Raw genomic sequence first — 23,244 nt, forward strand, 5'->3', positions numbered from 1 at the left:
ATAGATAGATAGATAGATAGATAGATAGATAGATAGATAGATAGATAGATAGATAGATAGAAACGACCAAAGTGCCTGAGGTTCGCTAAGAAATGCTTCGCATTTAAAACAAGGCCTTACCTGCGCACGGTGCAGTAGAATATTCGGAAACAAATCAGGTCTTGGCAATATGCCAGCCTATTGTGTGCCCTAATAAGGCCTGTAGCCAGGGAGGAAGGCCCTAGCCCCCCCCCCCCCCCCCCCCGAAAAAAATTCCTGGCTACGGGCCTAGCCCTAATGTGCGCATGGTGTCAGCGAGGGGCGGATACAGGATTTTTCAAAGTGGAGGGAAGGTCGGGACATGTTTGGCACATGATGAAAACATGCATCTTGTTTGTCAATCCCATTCCCCATCCCTACACAGAGTAGCATGCCAGCGGTATACTGACGCCGGCAAAAATCTCTGTATTTCTAATAAAGAGCATCTCTCTCTCTCTCTTTGTTGAGGCAGCGCAACCGATGAAGACATAAGGTGGGGCAAAGACATGAAAGTGTTGATTGGCAACTAATTTTCTTTAGTATTCAATGACCTTAATGAAAGACTTATGCAGTCTGTCAGCTACGCCTAAGCTACGCAATGTCTGCGCAGCAGGTCTCAGCACAAGTCAAGGCTGGCACAAATGCAACGTAATCGCAAAAAGAAACGCGTTTAAACTACGCGCCATTTTGCTTCTATGCTGCGCTAACACCACCTGGCCGCACACATGCAGTTCAGATTATTAGTAAGAAAAAATAGAAACGAGAAATCAAATCATGAAACATATTTTGTTTTTAACAACACAAGGGGGCGGTCGGAGATCTCTGAGATTTTGACGCCAAAGCGAATATATTATGCTTTAATTCTCTACAAGCAGCCTAGAAAATTAACAGCGGCAAGCAACACTGTTGACAACAAACACCATGCGTGTTTTGCATAGAGTTTGTTTTGTGTCGACGGTTCGTGGTGAGCAGCAGGTGCGAGATAACATACTGACGTGAGGACGATAAACTTTTCCGATTAGCGTTCACAGGCGTAATTGGTCTTACTTCCCACGTAAAAAAGCTGCAGTAGACTTTTGTCGCAGTGAAGGCGCGATGTTTATTCAACGGTTGCTTGAAACCGAGCGCAAGCTTATTACTTTCGGATCTCGGAGACTCCACACATTGCCTGCGAAGATGAAAGCATGGCAAGCCCGCAGCTTTAACGGCATCGACAGCGTCCAGATGGAAGAAACACGAGTTCCCCAGCTAATATCATCGAACGAAGTCCTCGTTAAAGTCCACGCAGCGAGCGTCAACCCGCTTGATGTGGCGATGTTGGGTACGTAACGCATCTAGTGCGCTATTACCCCGCTTGTTCCCAAGGGTGCATAAACGTGAAAGAGTCGTGAATAGAAGGTAAAATGCTGTTCTTGAAGGCAGTGTTTCCCTGGACCTCTTCCACTAACATTCTGCAACGGGGTACGATGAATACTTCTGAACGATTTCAAATACTGTATTTGCTCGCATACTGCCACCACTGGTTAGCACTGGCTGATGCTAGCTAGTGTCGGCTGAACGGTGGCTTTTGTCGGCTAGTGTTGCCAGACTATTGGTAAACGCTGGCTAGTGTTCGCTAATATTGGCTGTCTGCTTTTACAACAGCAATGCTTCATTCGAAAGTAGTCCAATGATTGAGGTGTCTGTAATCACAAATTTCATATGTTGTCATTATTGTTTTGCTTCAGCAATTCTTGTCTTCGTGCACAAGACGCCCCAGTTCATTTTCTAACTACAGGACCTTCTCCTGTACATACATATTTTGTCATTTTCCTTACCATTTTATTAGCATAAATAATCCGATTCTGATTCTACCTTTCTGGGTTTTTTTTTCCGTTTTTTTAACAGATGGATACGGGAGAAATGTTATAGACGTGCTGAGGACGCTTCAATACTTTCCTAACAACAGGGAAAGATTTCCTATGGTCCTGGGCAGAGATTTTTCAGGTGAAGTCGTAGGTGTTGGACATGGCGTGAAGGAGTTTCAATTTGGAGATCAGGCAAGACAATCAATTGCTTTCTTTTTATCTACACCTTTCTGCAACACACTTGCGACATTGTTCATAATACCTGTACGGCATCACAGCCCATTCATTCCTGTTCTCAGTCTTATGTGTGCTCAATTTTTTACCAACATATCACTCCGTCATATGCCGAGTGACTCTGTGCATGACGGTATTTTCTATTGCAGGTCTGGGGTGCTACCTTGGCTGGTCGGCAGGGATCTCACGCAGAGTATATTGCAGTACCCGCACGTGTTGTAAGAGGCTTTTCTTGATTTCGTATGCAAACTTGTTTTGTGTGGCAGAACCAGAAAACTTGTGTGATGATGGAAAAATGTTTGCACTCCGCCTACTCTGCAGATAACGAAAAAGCCAAAAACCAAATCTCACTTGGAATCTGCAGCATTGCCTTACGCAGCATTAACAGCGTGGGCTGGAATCCGCACCGTGGGAAACCTCAGCAGGTATACAACGCGAAACAAAAGGTGAGGAAGGTGACTCAACAGACTTTTTTTCATGAAATGAAGTGACTTTAGTAGCTCTGATCTCTTTGGAGAGACCTGGCATATTAAAGGCAGCCTTTAGTTTTGCATGTCTGTAGTACTTCACCACCGCTGATCGATACGCTTCATTATAGCTGTCTACCTCAACAAAGTTCTTGTTGTTTTTATGCCAGCTTTTGTAAGGCGTTGTTATCCAATGATGAAATTTAAGCTGTTCTCCGTAGGGAAAGGGATATCATTGAACTCTGTGTGTTATGCTTTATTGCATGTTTTTCTCTCTTTTCCCCCCTGGTAGGTGCTTAGTTTTAGGGGCCTCTGGTGGTGTTGGGAGTTTTGCTGTACAGGTTTGTTTTATTCCTACTTACTGCTTGTCATCAACATGGCACAATAAAAGTGCGAATACAATTACGGACTCTCTGGTCCAAATATTTGCCACTGCTGTGGTTCTGCACGACTGTTTCCATTTGCAAGTTCTGCCTAAGACACCCACTTTCATGCTAAGTCATTGTTACTCTTGCCGAGTTCATTGCTGTGTTGGTTGCTTGTTAGAATGTAAAAAGCATAGATGGGCACTCCAGATCAATTTTAAAGACCCAGGGCTCTCCAAGGTGCACCTAAATCTAAGTACCCCGGTGTTCTTGTATTTGGCTCTCATCAAACTGTGGCTGCCATGGCCGAACGCTAATGGGACAGTATCGCTTCAAAGCTGCTACTCTACAAAATGTATTGTGAAATGCCACCTCTGTCTAAAATTTGAGCATGAACAATCAAGTTGGTTAGCTGAGGGTACCTTTAGACTTCAGTACGTTAGTTACACAACATTCACTTGTGTAACGGTGCCTTAAACGTAGTTGCTTCCCTCCTTCTGGTGGTGTACTGTTGGTGGCTTTATACGAATGGTTGTGTTTGCAGCTATTAAGAGCCTGGAATGGATCCGTCACAGCGACATGCAGCACCGGAGCGGTAGAGATGGTTTCGAAACTTGGGGCAGACACTGTTGTTGACTACACTGCACCCGATTTCGAGGCACAGCTACTCCATGGCCCAAGGCATGTGTCATCAGTATTAAAAACTTGTTCGCTGCGTAACTTATTCTTATTCCTATTGTCATCAGCGTGGCTTCTTAAGCATCTGCGTTATAAGCCTTTTCATCACATATCAGCATTACAGCATGCCACGCTTGTTTGAAGGAAGCCTAACAGGAGTGAGAAGTATGCAAGCACACTGGCCAAGGCCAGTTACAGAACACGTTTACAGTGGAATTGCATCTCTTTAAAAATGCAGGATATGCAGGTGCTGGCTGCAACTGCACGTAAGCCTGTCACATGGACGGAGAAAAACGCTTTTACCTTGTGTGTTTTCAATCAACTTCATCATGTAAAGTAAATGCAAACACACAAAATAAAAAAAAAGAACACGTTTTTTTGTGCCACATCAGTCCATGTCCTCAGATGACACATGTACGCTCACCTTATGTCCCACGTGTCCACTCATGTATTTGTCGTTTAGCAACAAGTACAATTTATTAATTATAAGCATCTCCTTTCTGTGACAGATGTTTCCAGCTGGCGTACTCTGACAGTGACATTTCCAAAGAATGACCATTCCCCAGCATTCATTTTCTATCAGTCAGTGCAAAGCTAGAAAGACGGCGGTACAGGAAGCAGTGATTGCACAGTTTTGCACATCTGTTAAATTGTATTATTAGTTAGCATTTAAATAGTTGGTCTAATTGACAGTAGTGCACATAATGCAGTCATGCTGTGAAAAGTGCTCGCTGGTCACTTGAACGATTTGTTATGGAACATAGTTAAGGCAATGTTCAGGCAATGTCCATTCTGAAAAGCTCTCACATTGGTTTAAAGTGTCTGGCCTTCATATCCACGATGCCTTGCTAAGTTTCCACACTCCCCATTTCTTCCAGGTTTGACTTTATTCTAGATTGCGTTGGTACCCATCAAGGTCTGTCTCCAACAAAGCTGCTTCACAAAGGCCGCCTTTCAACCTACGTTACCGTCGTGTCACCCGTATTGAAAAATACGGATAACATGGGCATTTTCTCTGGCATGGCACTGTCTGCGTACCAGGCATTGCAGGTTACTGTTCAGGTGAGGATTTAGGTGAGGATCTAATAATAGAGGGGTGGTGTTTAAGCATCATGTTAATTATGTTTTCAGAGCAGCAAAGATTTTGACATTTCTGTTTTATTTACTGTAAAATGCCGAGCAAGCGCCCCCCTCCCTTTTTTGGGAGATTTGAAATAAGCGCCAATGACCGAGCAAGCGCCCCCCCCCCCCCCAACCTTCCTCCCCTGCGGCCACATTTTTTTCAAGATGAGCATCGATTGTGTAAAAAGAACCACAAGAATGGGTACACTGATTGCGTATCTAATGTTGTTTATGAAATTCTGTTGTCATGTGGCCGGTCGTATATTGGTCATCGTTCACCGGGTGTGGCATATCTAATGCACCAAGTGGTTCGGTGGATGGTGCGCTGCACGCTAGGCTCTCCAGTGTCGGCCATGTACCACCGCTGGTCTTTGCAGGCCGAGTGCACGGACTCGGCGCCAACTTTTACGCCCTACTCTGAGGAGTTGTTTGACGAGTTTGATAGTGAGGAGAGGGAACAAAAACAGTAAATAAATAAAGCATTTCATTAGAAACATGGATGGGCATTTTTTCCTTTTTAGCGGCTCTCCCGCCGTCATTTTGAATTTCAGTCCGGGACCGAGCAAGCGCCCCCCTCCGAAATCTGGTCGCATTATCCTTCACCGTAGGGGGGGGGCACTTGCTCGGCATTTTACGGTACTATATTTTACAAACCCAGCTCTAGAGACTGTCAAGGTAATGTACTATAATCAGTAATATTGCAGGCAGTGTACCTAACATAGAGGCATTAGAAGTTTATTTATTTAAGACAATGACAATTATGCACAAGATGCACATTTGTCGAGTGTAAGAGGCCGACAAAAAGGCGCGAATACCTGACAGAGTGTAACACCCACATAGAAGCGTTTATTGCACGCAACCTTGACTAAACCATGGGAAACTGTCTCTGCCTTTTGGTCTTCATATTCATGATGCAACTGCATATAAATACGAGATGTGTTTGTAACTTGCAGGAGCTTGCCGATGGTCGCAGTGCTCGCTGGGCTTTTTTCTGCCCCAACGCCAACGCACTGAAGGAAATTGCCGAGCTTGTTGACCTTGGCAAGGTATGTACTGTCATATATGAAGTTGTTCATTCGTCTGGTTGATTTTCTCGCAGAACAGCGCTCTCAGAGAAAGTACTTCAATTGTGAAGTATAATAATGTTGCAGTATTGCCACAAGCATTAACAGCACATATTCGGTCCGAGCAGTATTGTTCAAATTTTCAGACACAGCAGCTGCGCTTGTTTATAAATGTGCAAATTTAGTGGTTACTATTTATGGCTATTTCTGTAAACTACCCCTTGTTTATTAATTGGTGCAAACCACTGCAAGCCTTCAGAACTCTGAAGCGTTCCGCACCCTCACTAGTGCCTCGCCTAAAAGATCAGACAATTTTGAATGCTGCAACTGCAAAATATTCTTGAAAACGTCAAGTTGTATTGTAAGTGTAACTCGATTTCAACAAACGAATAAGAGTTGAAGAATGCCCCACATACTTTGCAGCCAGATTCCATCCCTTCGTGAAAAGGACACAGGCGAGTTGATTGTGTTGGCAATTCTAAGTTTGCATAGTGTTGCCTCATAGAACCCTTTGCAGTGCTCTAATTTTTCCTTTTTAATGTTTAAAATGCAAGTTTAAAGCTTGTCTTCACTCTGCTGACCCAATTCTGTTGAGTGCTTAGCCATTACCATTTGGTGGCTGTGTTTTGGTCTTTGCCGATTCTGTAGCAGATGAGAACAGGGACAATGTCAACAAAATATGTTGGCTTGAGGATCTGGATTAATTTATGTACCAATACATATCTGCTTTATGAAGCATTATACTGGACGCCTATGTTGATGTTGGAGAATAAGTACAGAAAGTGTCGCTAGCCTCTGACATGCAATCCAAATGAAGTCTCAATTTGAGAAGAAAAAAAAAATTGTGAAGCTTGCACCAAGTTGTGCAAGGCTTGAAACAGCAAAGCTGGACGATTCTGAAGTCTAATCTGTTTTGCTTCTATGTTGTTGCTAGGCTTGAGCTAGGTGATACTAGGTTGCTTCTCAGCGCAGAGAGGTTCGAGTTAAACCACAGACGTGCACAGACATGACACGGATGTCCAAACTCCAGAGACAGACACTCGCGCTGAAGCCAAGCGCCAACAAGAGATGCTTCTGCGAAGCTGAAACGTGGGGCCATGGAGTTTATCCCTAGGTTAATCCCGATGGTTTATTTAAGCTTTTCTCAATTACTGAATACGTCTGTCTAGAAATCTTAATTGGTGTTTGCCACCCGTCTGTTGCCTTCCTCGTTTTTAGTGGACCAGCAGTGAGTAGTGGGACTTGCCCAATTTCTGTAGCACATACCCGTTCATGATGATGATAGCTTTTTGTACACCCCAAAGCTTTTACAACAGGCTTAAACCGCTTCGCTGTTGAAAAAAAAACATCTTTAGAACTCTTACAGCAATGTTTGCCAAGTGTTTTATTAAGCTATGCCATCAAGCCATACAAGATTTGTGGCTTGGTGACTTCCTATAATTTATGTCGCCAGATTTACAGGCATCCTTAGTGCCTTGCCAAGACACGTGAAGCTTGCTACACAAGTGTTTGCACAAGTTTGATGTCGGCAAGAAATTGCGAATGAATAGAGTACTACAAGCATATCACCTTTGCAGGTGACGCCTATTGTCAGCAGCATCTATCCTTTCCTGGAAGTTCCAGCAGCCTACCACAAGATGAAGGAAGGCCATGCCAGAGGAAAGATAGTGATCTCAGTTGTTCAACAAGAGCCTCGTGCCGACAAGCCCTAGAAAGCGTGATTTAAGATAGCACAATTTGTGAGCCACTATATACTTACCAAAATACGGGTAGGGAATGTTTACGAGTCGCTTGTAAAAAAAAATGCAGTTGCAAGTTTCGGTTTGTGGAATGTTTTTATTGCCCTACTGTGGCTTTAGGATGTATTATACTTGAAAAATAAATTTCGAACGTCTTTGCATGAGTGAACACTTAAGGCACTGGTCATCAACAAAGATAGCATATAGTGGCATTAAAAAAAAAAAAAAAGCTTATATTATACACTTTGCCGTCGACTTAGAACATTGCTCTCATCATTTTAAGAAGTTCCCCGGGTTTACCAGGAATCGTGGCAAGACAGACACTTCATTTCTATCCAAACACATGTCGTTCTCACAAAAGGTGTTCAAAGCACTGATCACACCAGTGACTTATTTATGGTGTTTAGTGTCTCAAAGCAACATTGGGGTAATGAGATACCATAGTTCAGAACTTCAGACTAATTTCGACCTTTATCGTAATCTTAACTCTAAGTATGTGGATGTCCCTGGATCCTACCCTAGTCGAGAACTAAAACTTCAACTTCTTGCTCAGCAGCAGAATTTCACAGACATCACATCAACATTACGGGCAAGATTTAAGTTGCTTTATGAAAGACCAGGCGTAGTCATAAGTGATGGCAAAACACATCAATAGGACATCAGTGGACAAAATTGGCACCTGCGTCCACGATTTGCCTATGGTGGCCCTCAGAAAACCAACTGCATGAAAAATTCACCATGGTTTTGCTACTGTATTGACATAGCATGTTGACAGCAGACTACTTCAAGCAGCAAGAATGATTTGTAAAGGAATACTAGAAAGTACAGCTTTAAAATGGGACAAAGAAATATACACTGAACACTGTACCATTTTGAAGGGGTCATGAACACTGCTTGTGTTTCGTGAAACAACACATAGAATGGAAAAGAGATGCTGCTGTGAACAACTCAGCCAAACCTTGCAGTCGGATGTGGCAAGGGGTATTTACAAGCGGAGCACGAAGTTCCCACGTTCTCAAGTGCTGTCTCTACAATAGGTGGGGCGCCAGCTGTATGTTGCCATAGCAACAGATTGCTGCTATTGGCTGATAGCTGACGTAAACCAACAGTGGTGTTTAGATCAAATGCACTTCTTCTCGAATGCACCAGATGCACTTCAAATACGCTTCCTCTCGATTATTTGCCACGGGTTCTGCCATGTGCTGGCACCGCGCTCCGTAGTCTGCTAACATTACACAACAGCCACATTTGCACGCGTAGGAATCGCAACAGGAGAGAGCGATCACATTTCATTACGCGCACTCAAGGTCATGACATGCACCAACGTAACTTCTTTCCCCATGCCATCCCTCCCTGTGTAGCTTCCAGAGTGCTCGTCAGGATGAGAGAAAGCGCTTCAAGCATGCGAACTCCCTGCAACTCCACTCATTCTTGGTGCATTCGAGAAATTTTTGTGGCAATCGATTTGCGAAAACTCCGATACTGAGGTCATTCAATGATTACTTGGGAAAATGGTTCATGACCCATTTAAAGCTTCGCTTCTATGTCTTCGAATGAGTGACATGTGTGACCTCGAGAGTCAAGTGGCACATCCTCCTCTGTCGGTTCTCGGAAAGCAGGGAAACCCTGGCGACGAGTGAAAGGACGCAAGAACACTAGTCTCACCCCACCAGCCAGAGGGACAGGGACAGCACAACTTTTTTAAGGGCACCTACCGAGTGTTTTTGAATATTTAAATGAAGCGTAATTATATGCTGTTAATTCAAGTTTGTTTTGTCTGGATGTTCAGATAGCGGACGCTTTGACCCGCGTAATGTGAGCCACGATATCAGCATATGAACAAAACATTATACAAGTAACAGATTTTTTATTATTCAAAGTGTAAAAACAATCTACTTGTCTTTCAATGTCCCTGCTCTTTTCAAGTGCTACAAAAGTGCCACGACACAGCCACAGGTACAAGTTGCAAAGCAGTACGACAGAATGGCACAAGGAAGCGGTGGACCATTTACTTGCAGTCACCCAGAGGGGCATCTTGCTGAAACCAGGCAAGTCAGGTTATACCCCAAACACAGCTGCCAGACATTGCATCACCGTCATGGCACCGATGTCCGTGATGAGAAAGCATTTTCTTACTAGTTTCTCCCAAATAATAGTTCAGCAATAGTGTTGATGATTCCCTTAATGATGCTTCTCTTAACGTATGCAGCATCTCCATTTTTAAAAGAAGAAGAGACGAATCACTTTACCATGACAGACATCTGTGCCGTGACGTGACATGATGGAGCATTTGATGGCTGTTTGAGTACCACTTCGCAATTTCACTAGTTATCACACAGCACCAGCGGTGCGTACACTAACAAAAAGTATGTGACCAAATATTTGGCGAAAAAAAAAAGTTTCTTGGCAATGTAGGCTTAACCCTAACACAGCACTGCAATGTTTGCACTGCCAAGTCTGAACTGCAACTTTGCTTCAGATTACACACGCAAGGAATTAAGAATGTTTTTTTTTTGCTCTTTCGCAGAAACAGTGGCTCACACACTTTTCATCGTAAGTGTAGGGACCTCAAAAGCCTACAAACACACTCGACAGGCAATGGAATGATCTACAAGCTCTGAATGTGAGATCAGAGAATCACTTTTGAGAAATCATGGTTTCATGGCGGGCGATGCATCTCATATCTGTTCTTCAAGGTGGCTCTGAATCCTTCTCAATTCTCGCATGAAGACACGATTGAAAGCGTCACCACCGTGAGAAGACGCAGAAGCCGACCTTGGCTTCACAGTGGCCTTCCTTTTGTGTGTCAGCTTCGCTCCCGTGCTGTTTGAAAAACCAGTCTGCAAAAATTGAAACACAAGTAAAGCAGCTTGTATTGCTACAAAGACAAAAGGAAAGTTTCTGAAACTAAAAAGCACTCATTGAAGGGACAATAAAAAGCAACTGTAAATCAGTTTTCAATGGTAAGGTGTATTCTTCTAACGATACCGTAAAACCGCGGTGACACAACTGTAGTTGGTATGAATTCTGGTGATGAGAATTCAATAATCACCGGCAGAAATACACTGTATACAGTGAGTAAAGCATCGACTGTTCTGTACACGTTGCCACTCCACTGCAGATCACACGAATGCATGAGCTGCGACCACTGTCACAGCAGATGCAGTAAAGCGGGTGGGGCCACAAGGTGCTGGTCGCCACTCCACCTCGCAACCTACTGTTTCCCACAGCTGCCCAATCACTCATATGTCACTCTGTCAAGCAGTCTGGCCCAGCAGCGGCCAGAATACAGTAGACTCTCAGTAAATGAAAATCTCTTATGAAACGGAATTGCTGCTTAAATGTATCAACTTTTTCTAATGTGATTGGCTTCGCATTTGAATTCTGCACCCCCCCTCAACTCTCAGTAAATGGAACTCCTGTTAAACGGAACATATTTTCGATGTCCCTTCGTCCCTTTAGATTCCGTTTAATGAGAGTATAGAGTTTCTTTACTGTATAGAGCAGGGGTATCAAACTCGCCCCATCTAGAGGGCCGCAGTCACGAAATTTAGTACCACAAGGGCCGGGACAGTGAAGATGATGGGAACGGTAGGATGGGGGAAGAGTTTGAACAAAATGTCACTAAACGTTTCCATTTGATACAACGCCTTTTCCATATCCCATATACGGGTAACTTGTGAAGGGATTTGAACGTCGGGTTTCGAAAAATATATCGGTACTGATTTCCGCAATGACTAGATCTGGACGCAGATGTTGAAATACATATAGAGTTTTCGTATGGTGATGTTTTAACTCATAGTGACCAAAGGGAAGCCTCACAAAAAAAATGCCCGAGACCAGTCCCATCTCTGTAGCTTATCCGAACAAAGCGCTATTAATTGCAATAGGTGAGAAAATAATGCGAGCACTGTTTAGAAAAGTCACAAAACTTTATTCCGTGTGAAGTCGCAGGCCACATGTTTGAGACCCCTGGTATAGAGAAAGGTAGAAAGCATGATACAGCATAACATCAGCCAGCCAGCCTTTGATGGCCTGACAGACTATCATGGGTGAGCGCAGCTGTGCAATCCAATGCACACAGTTTTCCCACTGCTTCTTCCTGTACGCAATCCCTTTCTTTTCCATGTCCAATGCTAAAAGTCACACATAAAGCGTGCATAAGGGAGGGGGGAGGTTATTGCATGTTTTTCTGAGCCTGGCGTCCAGCTGCTGTTGCCGTGCGGACACTCGGCATGGCTGAATGTACAGGTGGCTCGCACACCCTTCAACCTCAAAGGTAATCTCCAGTAAGTGGCAAGGGCTGTGCGATACGGCCGGTTATTTGATGCATTCTTTTTCTATAAGCCTAGTGTTGGATGTCATGTTAGAAGCCATGTGGGATATCGCGCAATAGATCATGTTGCGCATCTAAGATGCAATAGTACTAGCAACATGCCCTAGAAGCCTCTCATGTTAAGTCAGGATTGTTTGTGCTGCCTCATGCCTGAAACAGCATTACCAATCTGCAAGCATCTAAGAATTCTTTCGGCCACAAGCAAATTAGCTTTTTCTTGACTTTGCCTATGTTTTGACGATGTACTATACGAATTTTAGGTTATAAGAATATTTCAAATGGCCCCACAAGATTCATTGGTGTATGTTCTTGTGCCTTGGGCATGGAAACGTTGACCATTAAAATAAAAAATGAAAGCCTAGCTAACCTAGTTAACGACTTATTAATCACCAGATCTAAGACGTTTATTCATATTGTCACGCGGCCATGACGGTGAAGAACGCTCCAGCAGGACTTGGACATACGGAACTCTTTATTTGGGTGAACTTGTGCCAGGGAAACAAAAAGTCACACTACATGTAATACACACTGTACACCGATAGCGGTGAACAGAGCGTCGGGCTTTGATAATCTGATCTGTTGTAAGGAGTGTCGACATTTATACCTGCGGCATCGGAGGTTGTAGTGTTATCGCTGGTGCTCACAAAAGCTCTCGAATCAACTGGACCTATTCAAGTCCTGTACATAATCTTAACAGCATAATCTCAAACAATCGCGAAGCTTCCCAAACATTGCAGTGCGGTCTGCACTGAGCATTGATAAGTTTTTGTGGGTGAAACCCGAATACATCAAAATCAGACAATAAACGCGCATGGCAATATTTATCCTTCAAGTACATCAAAGACAGCAGGAATTTTCTGCATACCAGGTAATGAATAAATTACCTAGCAAAAATTTACTAAACACTGCTGAAACCCTTGAAGTAAAAAATTTCACTGCAAAAACATAAGACCATGCCAGAACAAAAAACATAACCAGGCATTCTCCTTTGACACATGAATTAGTCACTAGCTCATGGTGTCAGCAGGGCTTGACAGTGACCTCAGAGCACACAACAAAATAAACACCAGCACTTCACATCCATCACTAGCATTAAATTAAAGCCAACAAAACAAAATTTGGTTTCATGAATGCTCAAGCATACCTCTGGCTTTCCAATATCTGCCATTTTAGCCTGTATCCGACTGATTAGCCGCCGGCACTGGCACTTCAGGGAGTGTCGGGTGCCAGGCATTTGGGCCTGATTCAATTGTTTTAACAGGTGCTCCCCTTGGCTGCAATAAGCAAAGGCATAAATCAGAAACAAAAGCAAGGCAGAACAACAACATACATGTTCATAGACGGCACAGTCATCACTTCAAACTAGGCAACTACAGTGAAATGAAGCCTGAAGGGATCAAGAAAAAACTCACAGGGTCCCTTATGCGTTCACCTAAGACAAATCGAAGGTGAAAGCCACCTTCTTTTTCTTCTCAGTCGATGTCTTGATCCTCCCCCGCCACCCTCTGAAAGCTTTCTGCACCTAACATGGTTTTGCACAGTCTCCGTGATCGACCTACCTTTGACCAAGCAAGGATGTCATTTGATGACGTCACGTCACGTGATGCCACAAATTTTGGTGATATGTGACGTCATGGTTACATCATATGGGGACATCATCACGTGATTATGATTTTTTGCATCACTCGTGTTTACACTGCTGACAGGGGACGCCGGTCAATTTTCACGTTTGATGAGGCATCTAAGGCTTTCGCCTTGATATCTTTCATTATACAAGAGTTTTGCTAACTGAGTAAAACGTACACGTGCGTAGCACCCAGATACAAAAACCAACCAACTTGGTGGTAGTTGTCTGTTTAATCAGCAATTCCATTTAAGCAGTCTCCGTTTACAGCGATTTCACAATACCAAAAGGGCAATTCTAGCAATTTTTCTGTGTACACTGATTTCTATAAGGTTTCCAATACTATATGTTCTCTTTGGTATTCTAATGATCTGTGCTAAGCTATACAAGCAAAAGTCATTTAGTTTTCATGAAAATGAATTTTAAGGACCTTAAGCGATTTCCTGAATCACATCTTCGATTGATGTAGCCTACATACAAATATCACTAGCAAGACAATCCAGTTTTGTAAAAGTAAGCAAGGCTGAGGAAGGTTCGTGAAGGGGAAAGCTATGATCCACCCAACTGCTACCCAAAGCTAAAAGAAAAGTCACAGAGGTTTCGCAAAGAGAAAGTTTCATGCTTGAAGAAATAATGTCACGGGCGAAGAAGGGCAGAGAATGACGATGACGAAGTGCTGAGCGGAACGTGCTTGGACTACGGCAGCGTTGTACGCTTTTGCTGTCAAATATACCCTGCTTATATAGTTTCTACCCCGCACCTCCACCAAAGATGTTACGGGGAGGAAACTATATACCCCGTAACAATATCATCCCAGTCCTGGGATCAAACTTGGGACTAATTCGACGATAAGACCATCTAATGTACTAGTAACCATGGTTCTCCATTGTAAAAGTGATTCACAGCACTGGAGTTCTTCCTGGTAATTTTTTTAGGAAAATGCAAAGCATAGGGAGACATTTTCTCTCCAAATCATAAAATTTGGGCCTGGCATTATCAGTATGCAGACAGAATTGCCTTCTTTGGAAGCACTCTCACTGGTAGAAGAATCTTTTCAGTTTCTTAGGCTTTCATTAAACCGACCACCAATATGTGGTTGTTGGTTAACGATAACACAATGGTACATTCAATATGTGTCACCATGCACTATATTACTCATTTAAACATACCTGTACAGCCAGCCATGACAATATCAACCCGAGGTAAACCTAAGATCAACCTATGATCACCTAATATCCTACCAAAACATATAAAATGTCGCGTCACCACAGTAAAGCACATGCTGATGGTGCACAAGGTGACTGCAAAAGCAATTCCCTAGAGACTCTTTCGTAACTTTTTCATAACTTCATTCACTACTGTATATTTTATGTCTTACACCTTTGGTGACTTTAGAAAATCGGGGAAAAACTTTTCATATAATGCCAAAATATTTTTTAGGCTGCAAACTGCTGGAGATTCCTTAATTAGCTCAAGTAAAAAAAGAAAACTAAACGAACTCACTGCATTAGGTGCACAAGGTCTCTGCTAGCAGCGTCAGGTTGAGATGCCGCACGCAAGTCAATCTCGCTGTTGCTCTTGGGCAAGCCCCCATTCCCGACGACACAAACATTTCGATGTACGCTGTCCGTAAAGTCCTTTGCCACGTTGTTCTGTGGCTTGGCCTTCTTCAGGAGGGACACGAGGTTCTGAAGATTTGCAGGGAGTGAGTGACTTGCTGCAGTACTCTGAAACAATGGAAAAGTGTAGCAGTACACTGTCTGACTGCCACCTTTATCATCGTCAGAAGTTCTATAATACAATTTTTATGTAACAACAGTTGACATGTTAGAGGAAGATACAGTACTCTACACATTCATGGTACAAAAAACTAGAGCTGTGCGAATAGCAAATTTTGGACGCAAGGCGAACTCGAATATTGAAGTGTGAGTGCGAATCGAATAGAATATTTTTCGAATATTTCTAGAATATTTCTCGAATACTTCGAAGCGAAAGTGCAGAAAAAAAAAGTTGGAGACGATTCCTAAGCATATTCTTATGAGATAGCAACACCCAAGTGTTTCTTTCGCTGGGTTGATGAAGCGCTGGCGGGGTGGTGTGTCATAGACGTCTTATCAAGAATGAGGCAATGTAGAAACCAAATTGTATTTATGTACATGATTTGGTGCAATCAAAGTGTTGCCGACAACACTTTACACGTGAAAGGCAAAGATGCCATTTCCTCAGCCTCTCCTCCTCTTTCAACTTTTGTGGAAGCCCAACTGATGTGGCGGACAAGGGTGTGCTCCCTTCAAGTCCGGAGTTCCAAATATGCCTCGTAGACGTCGAGATATGAGAACATCTGAAATTTTGGATGCTAAAAAGCTTCGGCGTCCGATCTTTCAGCCCGACTTTCAGGTCCAAAACAGCATTAGCTGAGCCCCCAACTCTGCCGCATCTTTCATCTCCATGTTGGAACCAGCGTTTTCTTTAGTTAATACATTTGCGACCTTGCGGAGATTGAAAGGCAGTTTTGCCGCAATACGGGGGTGTGATGAGGTGAAGCATACTGAAAATCTGAAGGGGTCACTTTCAATCGGAGGTTGACTGTAGTATTTGTCTTTGGGAAGTTGGAATTGTTCGAATAGTAAAATTCCAGTGCGAATCGAATCGGATAGCAAACACTATTCGAAAAATATTTGAAATTTCGAATATTCACACACCCCTACAAAAAACACACTCCTAAGCCTATAGAGTGCGAGAGCCATGTACCACATACCACTTGTTCTTTTCAGTATTTCTCAACTCCACAACTATAGGTGCTAACCGAAGTCCGATGCGAACACGAAACACAGTACTACACTTTAAAGGCTTTTTTTAAGGAACTTTTCACTAACTGTCCAGTGCCCAAGTGTCTTACGGGGCCCTTCAACAAAAAGGGACTTCATGAAACCAACTTGTACACATTTGCTTTAGCAAATGTTCACCAAACCTAAAGATGTGAGCTTGTCAAGTGATGGTAACAAAAGCATTATCTTAATGGACACACACTTGTTCTTGCCAGTTACATTGCAGCGTTCCATCGCATAGCACACAGCACTGGTTAACATCTTTCATGGTGTGAGGAAGTACCTGCAAAAACGCGAGTGAAGAAGACGACAGCGCTGCTTCCTTATAGAAGATGATAAAGAAAGCAGATTTGAAGATCACACAGCGAATGCGAAAAAGGAAGGGCTCACGCAGACGATCGGTGGTTGGAACGCCGGCAAGACGCGGCGAGAGAGCCTACTGCGGACCCGCAACTACGCGCGAGATTCTGGAGACCGGGTTCCTGTGTCGAGCCGTTGAAGTCCTCGGGCCATGGCGTGACAGGACACGAGATCTGGGAGAGCCCTGCTGCCGGCCATCGTAGAGACAGTGAGAGTGCTCGCAGCCCCAGAGCCACCGGATACCGCGTCGAGCTAGCTGTAGTCACCTGCTACTTGCGGCTTCGCCTGAGCCTGCTGCTTCCTTCTGCGCCGGGACGTTGGCCGCAGCACACCAGCGACGGTCGCAGCGTAGGGACGCATCGAGCCTCACTTCACAAGGCGCTGGACGTCTTCAGAGACCATTGCGAGACTGCATATTTCTTTTGTTTTGCGAACTGCGTGCATGGGCCCGTGTTATTGCACTTGTTGTCCTGTGTGTTTGTCGCCCAATATAACTGCCTTTCCTGTCACGCACTGTCTCCATCTTCCTCGCGTCACATACCTTGCGACGTGACGAACCTAACCATTACACATGGGATAAATAAAAAGCCAGAGAACATCAGAACACACATCACTAGCCTCACCACTGCATCCTTCTGTCTTGATACATCATCGCTGTCTTAAGTTAGTGTGAAGAATTGCCATTTAATAGCACTGAGTGACAAACTGCACATTCAAACAAACCCATGGCTGTTATTTGCTAAGCATTGAGAAACTGGCATATTCAAGAAGTGTGCTTACCTTGCTGAGGATAAAAGGCACATCTGCAACAGTGAGCCTACAATGGTCAGGAAAACGAACAGTGTGCGGAACTGCAGATGTTGACCTTGCTCGGCGAGCACAGCTTGGGTGCTTCGCAGGTACTGCAGCTTCAGGCACCTAAGGCAGGGTGCAGAAAGCAATTGATAGAATAATACACCAATACCCACAAGTAATCATTGCCGAATAAATTTGAGCCAATTTATAGCGTCCTTTCACCTGCCACAAACAATTTCTCATCATGCAATGAATTTCACAAGAAGCCTATGAGAAAGCCATCAACTTATGACATGCTAGTGTGCCCAGTGCAGATAGTGAATTGAGGGACAGCACTTTGATTTACTAGAGCAGGAAAAAAGGCTGCATGGGTTGTTAGGTGTATTGCCCTTATTTTTTAAATCTTTCTCTTATTAGTGCTTTGTTGCTCTGACACTCTAAATCAGGAGTCTCAAACTTACCACCTCAGCTAGCGGGCTGCAGTCACAAAATTTATTCCCGCAAGGGCCATGGTACAGTATAACCTCATTACAACAGACCTTCATAGTGAAGAGGATCTTGGTCTGTTGTAAAGGGAGTATGTAAAATCCAAGTACTGTTACAACAGACTTTCATGTAACACTGGAATGGGTCTGTTATAACCGGAGAGAATTATGGGTCACAAACATGGTCTTATTTTTAACGGGGGACCAAAAAAAATGCGATTTTTGGAAAATCGCATTTTCAGTTTCTGTAGCCCATTTCTGATTCCAAAATATCTTCAATGAAAACTACGTAGAAGTGCTATAAAAAATTTGTTTTGCGTCCGCCGACTCGGCGAAAATTGCGGAAATATAAAAAAAAAAGCGTTTTTCAAAATTATAGCTCGGCAACGGCGCAACTGGGCGCCACCATTTTGGGCTCGTCGTAAGAGCATTTCTCCGCGTTCAAGTTCTCCGTTTCAGCTGGCTCCTCCATTCAGTTACAAGCGTACGAAAAACACGTTTTGGCTGCTTCTGCGGTATTACCGCAGAAGCAGCCAAAACGTGTTAATGCTCGCTTCGGGATCGTCGTCTGCTGCTTGTGCGTCGCGAGGTCATGGCTGTCGAAAATTGCGCTACTTAGTGACGCGTTCGCACTCGTTCTGTGTTTACGGGTCGACGATATATTTGGAACGCTTTAGTTGGGCAGCTGCAAGCGGAAGCTCAATCATCAGATTACGATAGCGCGCCGCACTCGTCGCGAACATCGCAGACGTGCTACGAACAGCGTTGACTCGTTGGACCCGCTGTTCGAGGTTTTTCTTATCAGCACTTCGAAGCTTATGACGAAGACCACCGCGGGACAACTCCTTTACTCGCAATCGAGCATGACGTACTTTGAAACATCGGGCACTGCGGCCACGCACATCGCAACCGAGCTTTCTACTAGATGTCGTGGTTAGGCCTAACTCCGTTCACGGTGCCGATGTACGAGCCAAATCCGAACTTTGCGGGCAAGAACATCGCGCTAGCGGACACGCGAAAGCGAAGAAGCCGTAATGTCCTTCGTCTCAAGCAACGAATCGCATTGCCCGCTGGCTCCTCAGAACCGCGGATGGGCATTTTGCGCATCGGCAGCGGACCCCCCGGCCAAGCTCGCCGCGCAGCGACCCGCGCGGAGAAGCGGTGGCAGCGGCTCGCAATTCGCGTGTCAGCGTCCCAAACGCAACACCAAGCACGCTGCGCGCCGTTTTTTTTTTTTTTTTTTTTGTCGCTACAGCTAGGCATAGCTGATCATTGACAGACCTGATCATTGACGTTCTTAAATCGGTACGTCGATATTCGCGGTGCGCTGCTCCCGTCCCGAAAGTATGCTAAGCGAATGTTTGAAATCGGAAGTTAATGACCGTGGTAGAAAAGTCCGCTCTAAAGGAGTCCTGACCACCTTGCTGGCCTGAAATTTAGTCAATTATATCCGAATGTCCGTTGTACCAGAATCCGTTGTAAACGAAGATCAATCAATGGAACTAATACGGAGGTCGGCATAACGCCGCAAATTGGTATGCAATATCCGAATGTCTGTTGTAAACAGATCCGTTGTAACGAGGTTACACTGTAGTGAACAAGGTTGAAGTAGGGGACGGGAGAAGGTTTGAACAAAATATCACCTAATGCTGCCATTTGAAAGAAAATGCTTTTTCCATATCTCATATACGGATAATTTCTGAGGGAGAATTTGGCGTGAGAATTGGAGAAACATAACGACACTTATCTCGAGAATGACTAATGCATGGACGCCGATTGTGAAATCGTGATTTTGTTTCGCGGTTATGATTCCATGCATGGTGACCGCTTGGAGTGCCTCCTGAAAAAAGAATGCTTGAGCCCAGTCCTGCCTTTGTAGCTTACCCGAACAACACGTTATTAATCGCTATGGGTGAGTAAATGGTGTGGGTATCAATTATCAAACACTTTATTCCTTGAGAAGCCGCGGGCCGCATAATTGAGACCCCTGCTCTAAATACTTCGAAATAGCATGACATAATGTTTTAGAAGGTTTTCAGCTCACTTTGGAGATGCCATTACTAAGATCAGTTCAGTTGCTCTCAATGGTGTAGGTTTCTCCGACAGCAACTGTGATGACACAACTGCTGGTTACATGCAACTACACCAAAGGATGATGAAAACATTACCAAACCCTCATTTGAGCTGCGCCCTCTCAGATGTTTGGGGCTTCACCACCTATGATAAGGGCATGACGAACTCTAACAGTACGATTATTTTGTTTACAGACCTTGAACTTAACTAATTTCTGCCGATGGCATCGTTATAACTTGATCACCAAGTGCTCAGCAATATTTATTAAAATGCTGCTATCAATGCTGCCTCTTTATACATAACTTGACGTCAGTTCCTGTCTTCCATCCACCATCACCGAGCACATACGTCTCAGTGACCGCGCTGTGTTTACGTTCATGCATGGATTGTTCGGCATAGTCCGCGTGTTTTGATCGTTTGCCTTGCGCTTATGACGAAAGAGAATCGTTCAGTATATTATGCAGCCTGCAGTGTTGTTGGTGGTGTCGCACATAATGGTTAAAACAACTTCGCACGAGTCACCTACAGCGGCGCTCTTCGCCGCCTGCATTTTGCGGCGTTCAAACTGCACAGATTTCGTTGCTGATTGCTGCATAAAACCATGGCCCAATAACATGTCTGGCGCCCAGTCGGGGTTCGTTTCACCGAAGAGCTAAGAGGACCTCCCGAAAACCAAGGCGCAATCACTGTGTTCAATTCGGTGCTTCACGTTTCGACAAAAATTGACCTCGCACATAATTCCGTGGTGATAACTCGGCGAAAAGGTGTGGAGATTCGGAAGCATAACTTGCCTGTTATGAAGTGACACCTGCACGCACAAACATTGTGCAACGTCTGAGGTCGTTCCTGCTTACACGTGCATAAGCCATGTGCTCCGCTTCTCGGACAGCTCTTTCGTTCGGTCGCACGCGTTTGTGATCACGTTTGGCAATCAGTACGTCCCTGCATCTGGTCCTTTTCTTTTTTTTTTATTTACACTTCTCGTGCAGCAGCCAAATATCGCAAAAATCGCCATTGCGATCTGCAGCGTTGACGGGAAATGCAAGAGCTGCACAGCTCGACTCTGTGTCATTTGCTGCCATGTGCTCGGTAATGGCGGCGCATGCCGCGAAATCATATCCCAGAATTCCGCGGTGTGATGTAGTTGCAAGTTATGTATTGCGCATGTATTTACTCTAAGAACAGATACCAAATGTCCCTGTACTTGTAGAAAGAAATAGAAACAAATGAGACGATAAATGAGAGGCTCTCTGTGCTGCTAAACAGGGCAATACTCTAAGGCATCATCGGCACGCCATTACATCTTCATATTTCACACTGCTTTGACATTCACACTGTCGGATCAATTAACCCAAGCTTCCATATTTGAGACAGATGTGCATTACACACGACCTTCAACCGCAGAGCTTCAACGTAATTAGATGTCACCGACACGCACGACTAGTTAAATGGGCGCACAAAGTATGAGTGAAAGGTCGAACCTTTGGATTCGTTTTTCTCGATGCCCTTTCTTTGACGTCCGTGTTCGTTTCCTGGACAGACTTCTGAGAGGCAAGTTGCTGCTCGGAGTGAGAGGACCGGACGCCTTGTGGGCCGTCAAACACATCGTCGTCGTCGTAACCGGGAGACTTGGCAAACGCGGCGTCAGGAAGCCCGTCGGAGGTGCTTCTCAGGTTAGTGGAGAAGGCCAGTACTCGTCGCGCGTACCGCAGTTGCTCCTCGAGTAAGGCACACTGGGCTTCCGCCAAAGCAATGTGCTCTCCGAGATCTGTTTAGGAGAATAAGACGACATATTCAAGAAGGCTGAAACGATACGGCCCGAAACAACGTGACACCTGCCTGGAGTATGACGGTCGTAGGCCGAGCGCTTCTTCGCCTCAAGGCGATGGACCTTCTCCAAGAGCTTGGCGAGTGAATTGATCACTTCTGCAAATTATGAGTTTGCGTTAAGTTCATGTTTCGCAAGCCGCAAAGAGAAAACGAGCCTCACCATCGCCTTTGGTGCTGTGAAGGCCAGCGGTATCTTTGATCTGTAACGGCATTGCCGGGTAGGTTTTGTGGAGAATGTGAACGGGTTGTGCTCACTCATGTACAACAAAGGTGTTCTTTGGAGGCCCGCACCTTGCACATAAAAAAATAACTAATCTGTAGAGTATTCTACGCAGAGAGACGGCGACAGCTTTTCAAAACTCGCTAAATGCGAAGCGCGAGAGAGACATGTAGCGCCTCGCAACGACAAAAACGCGCATAACGATAGCAAAAGTTTCGGTTTCGGCACGCTTCTGACGCTAAACTGTAGACTTATCACAAGTTCAGCGCGAAGAAACTGCGAGTATAATTCACTAAAAAAAACCTTCGATTACTGTTTTTTCTTGGGAGGACTAGATCGAGTTCCAGATCGAGCCACCAGACTTGAAAGAACTGCTCAGCATTTGTGATGTAGCCTTCAGTGAGCTAGAAAAGTATTCTGGGTCACTAATCATAGAGCTTATGGACAGGGGCGTAGCCAAGGGGGGGGGGGTTCAAACCCCCCCCCCCCCCGAAATTTTTCAGTTTTGCTTGGGTATATAGGCACGCACTCATACAAACACACGCACGAACATACATAAAGTATGGTGGAACCCCCCCCCGAAAAAAATTTCTGGCTACGCCCCTGCTTATGGATGAGTTTATAAAATACCGACTTTACTGATTTTAAAATGATCCAACCTTATATTCTTTTTGTCATTAGATGCACAAAAGCTCCAACTATCTTAAACTATGCTTAAATCTTAAACTATGCTTGCAGCACAAGCTTCGTACACGTGACAAAAGAAAAAACACAGAAATTAGCATGCAGAAAAAACCAAAGATGTCCACAAGTGGCCCAGATGAACAGGGTAAATTTCAGTCTATCACAGCCAAGTTCTCACCTTCAAGCGGGTGGTGGTCCAAAAAAACCATAGAAGGCAGGAGTCGGGGAAGATGGAAGCTAGCGATAAAAAATTCGTAAACAGGGTCCGGGTGTGCTGGAGCCGACGCTTCTACAAGTGGACTTCTCTTCTTCAAGGCTGCAACTGCTTTCCTTAGCGCTTGTGTATATAATATTCTTCATACCCACTCCTCCAATCCAAACAAAGGATGAGAGAGCAAATGAGAAGGAAGGGCCGCTGTGACTAATTGGGTGAGTCAACAGGAAAGGGGAATAGTCCGTAAAAAAGAAACAAAGT

At 44.4% G+C, this 23,244-nt stretch overlaps 2 protein-coding genes across 2 annotated transcripts; one reads left to right on the forward strand and one right to left on the reverse strand.

Annotated features, from left to right (window-relative positions):
- The first annotated feature begins 936 nt into the window (after nucleotides 1–936).
- Nucleotides 937–7,703, forward strand: LOC119396836 (reticulon-4-interacting protein 1, mitochondrial). Its single transcript, XM_037664174.2, has 9 exons — nucleotides 937–1,339; nucleotides 1,906–2,057; nucleotides 2,249–2,317; nucleotides 2,421–2,545; nucleotides 2,859–2,907; nucleotides 3,476–3,612; nucleotides 4,488–4,671; nucleotides 5,685–5,777; nucleotides 7,373–7,703. The coding sequence occupies exons 1-9, from the start codon at nucleotides 1,114–1,116 to the stop codon at nucleotides 7,505–7,507; spliced, it is 1,170 nt and encodes a 389-aa protein (XP_037520102.1). The 5' UTR covers nucleotides 937–1,113; the 3' UTR covers nucleotides 7,508–7,703.
- A 2,358-nt stretch (nucleotides 7,704–10,061) lies between these two features.
- On the reverse strand, nucleotides 10,062–22,226 carry LOC119396837 (centrosomal protein cep57l1). Its single transcript, XM_037664175.2, has 7 exons — nucleotides 22,026–22,226; nucleotides 21,875–21,961; nucleotides 21,517–21,803; nucleotides 17,463–17,600; nucleotides 14,998–15,221; nucleotides 13,015–13,144; nucleotides 10,062–10,374 (listed from the first exon to the last, which is right to left on the reverse strand). The coding sequence occupies exons 1-7, from the start codon at nucleotides 22,075–22,077 to the stop codon at nucleotides 10,213–10,215; spliced, it is 1,080 nt and encodes a 359-aa protein (XP_037520103.1). The 5' UTR covers nucleotides 22,078–22,226; the 3' UTR covers nucleotides 10,062–10,212.
- Nucleotides 22,227–23,244: the final 1,018 nt, after the last annotated feature.

Source organism: Rhipicephalus sanguineus, chromosome 6 (assembly GCF_013339695.2).
Source record: "Rhipicephalus sanguineus isolate Rsan-2018 chromosome 6, BIME_Rsan_1.4, whole genome shotgun sequence".
In the NCBI taxonomy this organism is placed as follows: domain Eukaryota; kingdom Metazoa; phylum Arthropoda; class Arachnida; order Ixodida; family Ixodidae; genus Rhipicephalus; species Rhipicephalus sanguineus.

Excerpts from the sequence above, each read along its gene's own strand:
- LOC119396837 (XM_037664175.2), bottom strand. The coding sequence starts at position 22,077 with ATGCCGTTACAGATCAAAGATACCGCTGGCCTTCACAGCACCAAAGGC. Across the intron at positions 21,962-22,025 it reads TCACAGCACCAAAGGCGATG|AAGTGATCAATTCACTCGCC; the intron begins GTGAGGCTCGTT and ends CATAATTTGCAG. Across the intron at positions 10,375-13,014 it reads CAGATATTGGAAAGCCAGAG|ACTGGTTTTTCAAACAGCAC; the intron begins GTATGCTTGAGC and ends CAATTTTTGCAG.
- LOC119396836 (XM_037664174.2), top strand. The coding sequence starts at position 1,114 with ATGTTTATTCAACGGTTGCTTGAAACCGAGCGCAAGCTTATTACTTTC. Across the intron at positions 3,613-4,487 it reads CAGCTACTCCATGGCCCAAG|GTTTGACTTTATTCTAGATT; the intron begins GCATGTGTCATC and ends CATTTCTTCCAG. Across the intron at positions 5,778-7,372 it reads AGCTTGTTGACCTTGGCAAG|GTGACGCCTATTGTCAGCAG; the intron begins GTATGTACTGTC and ends TCACCTTTGCAG.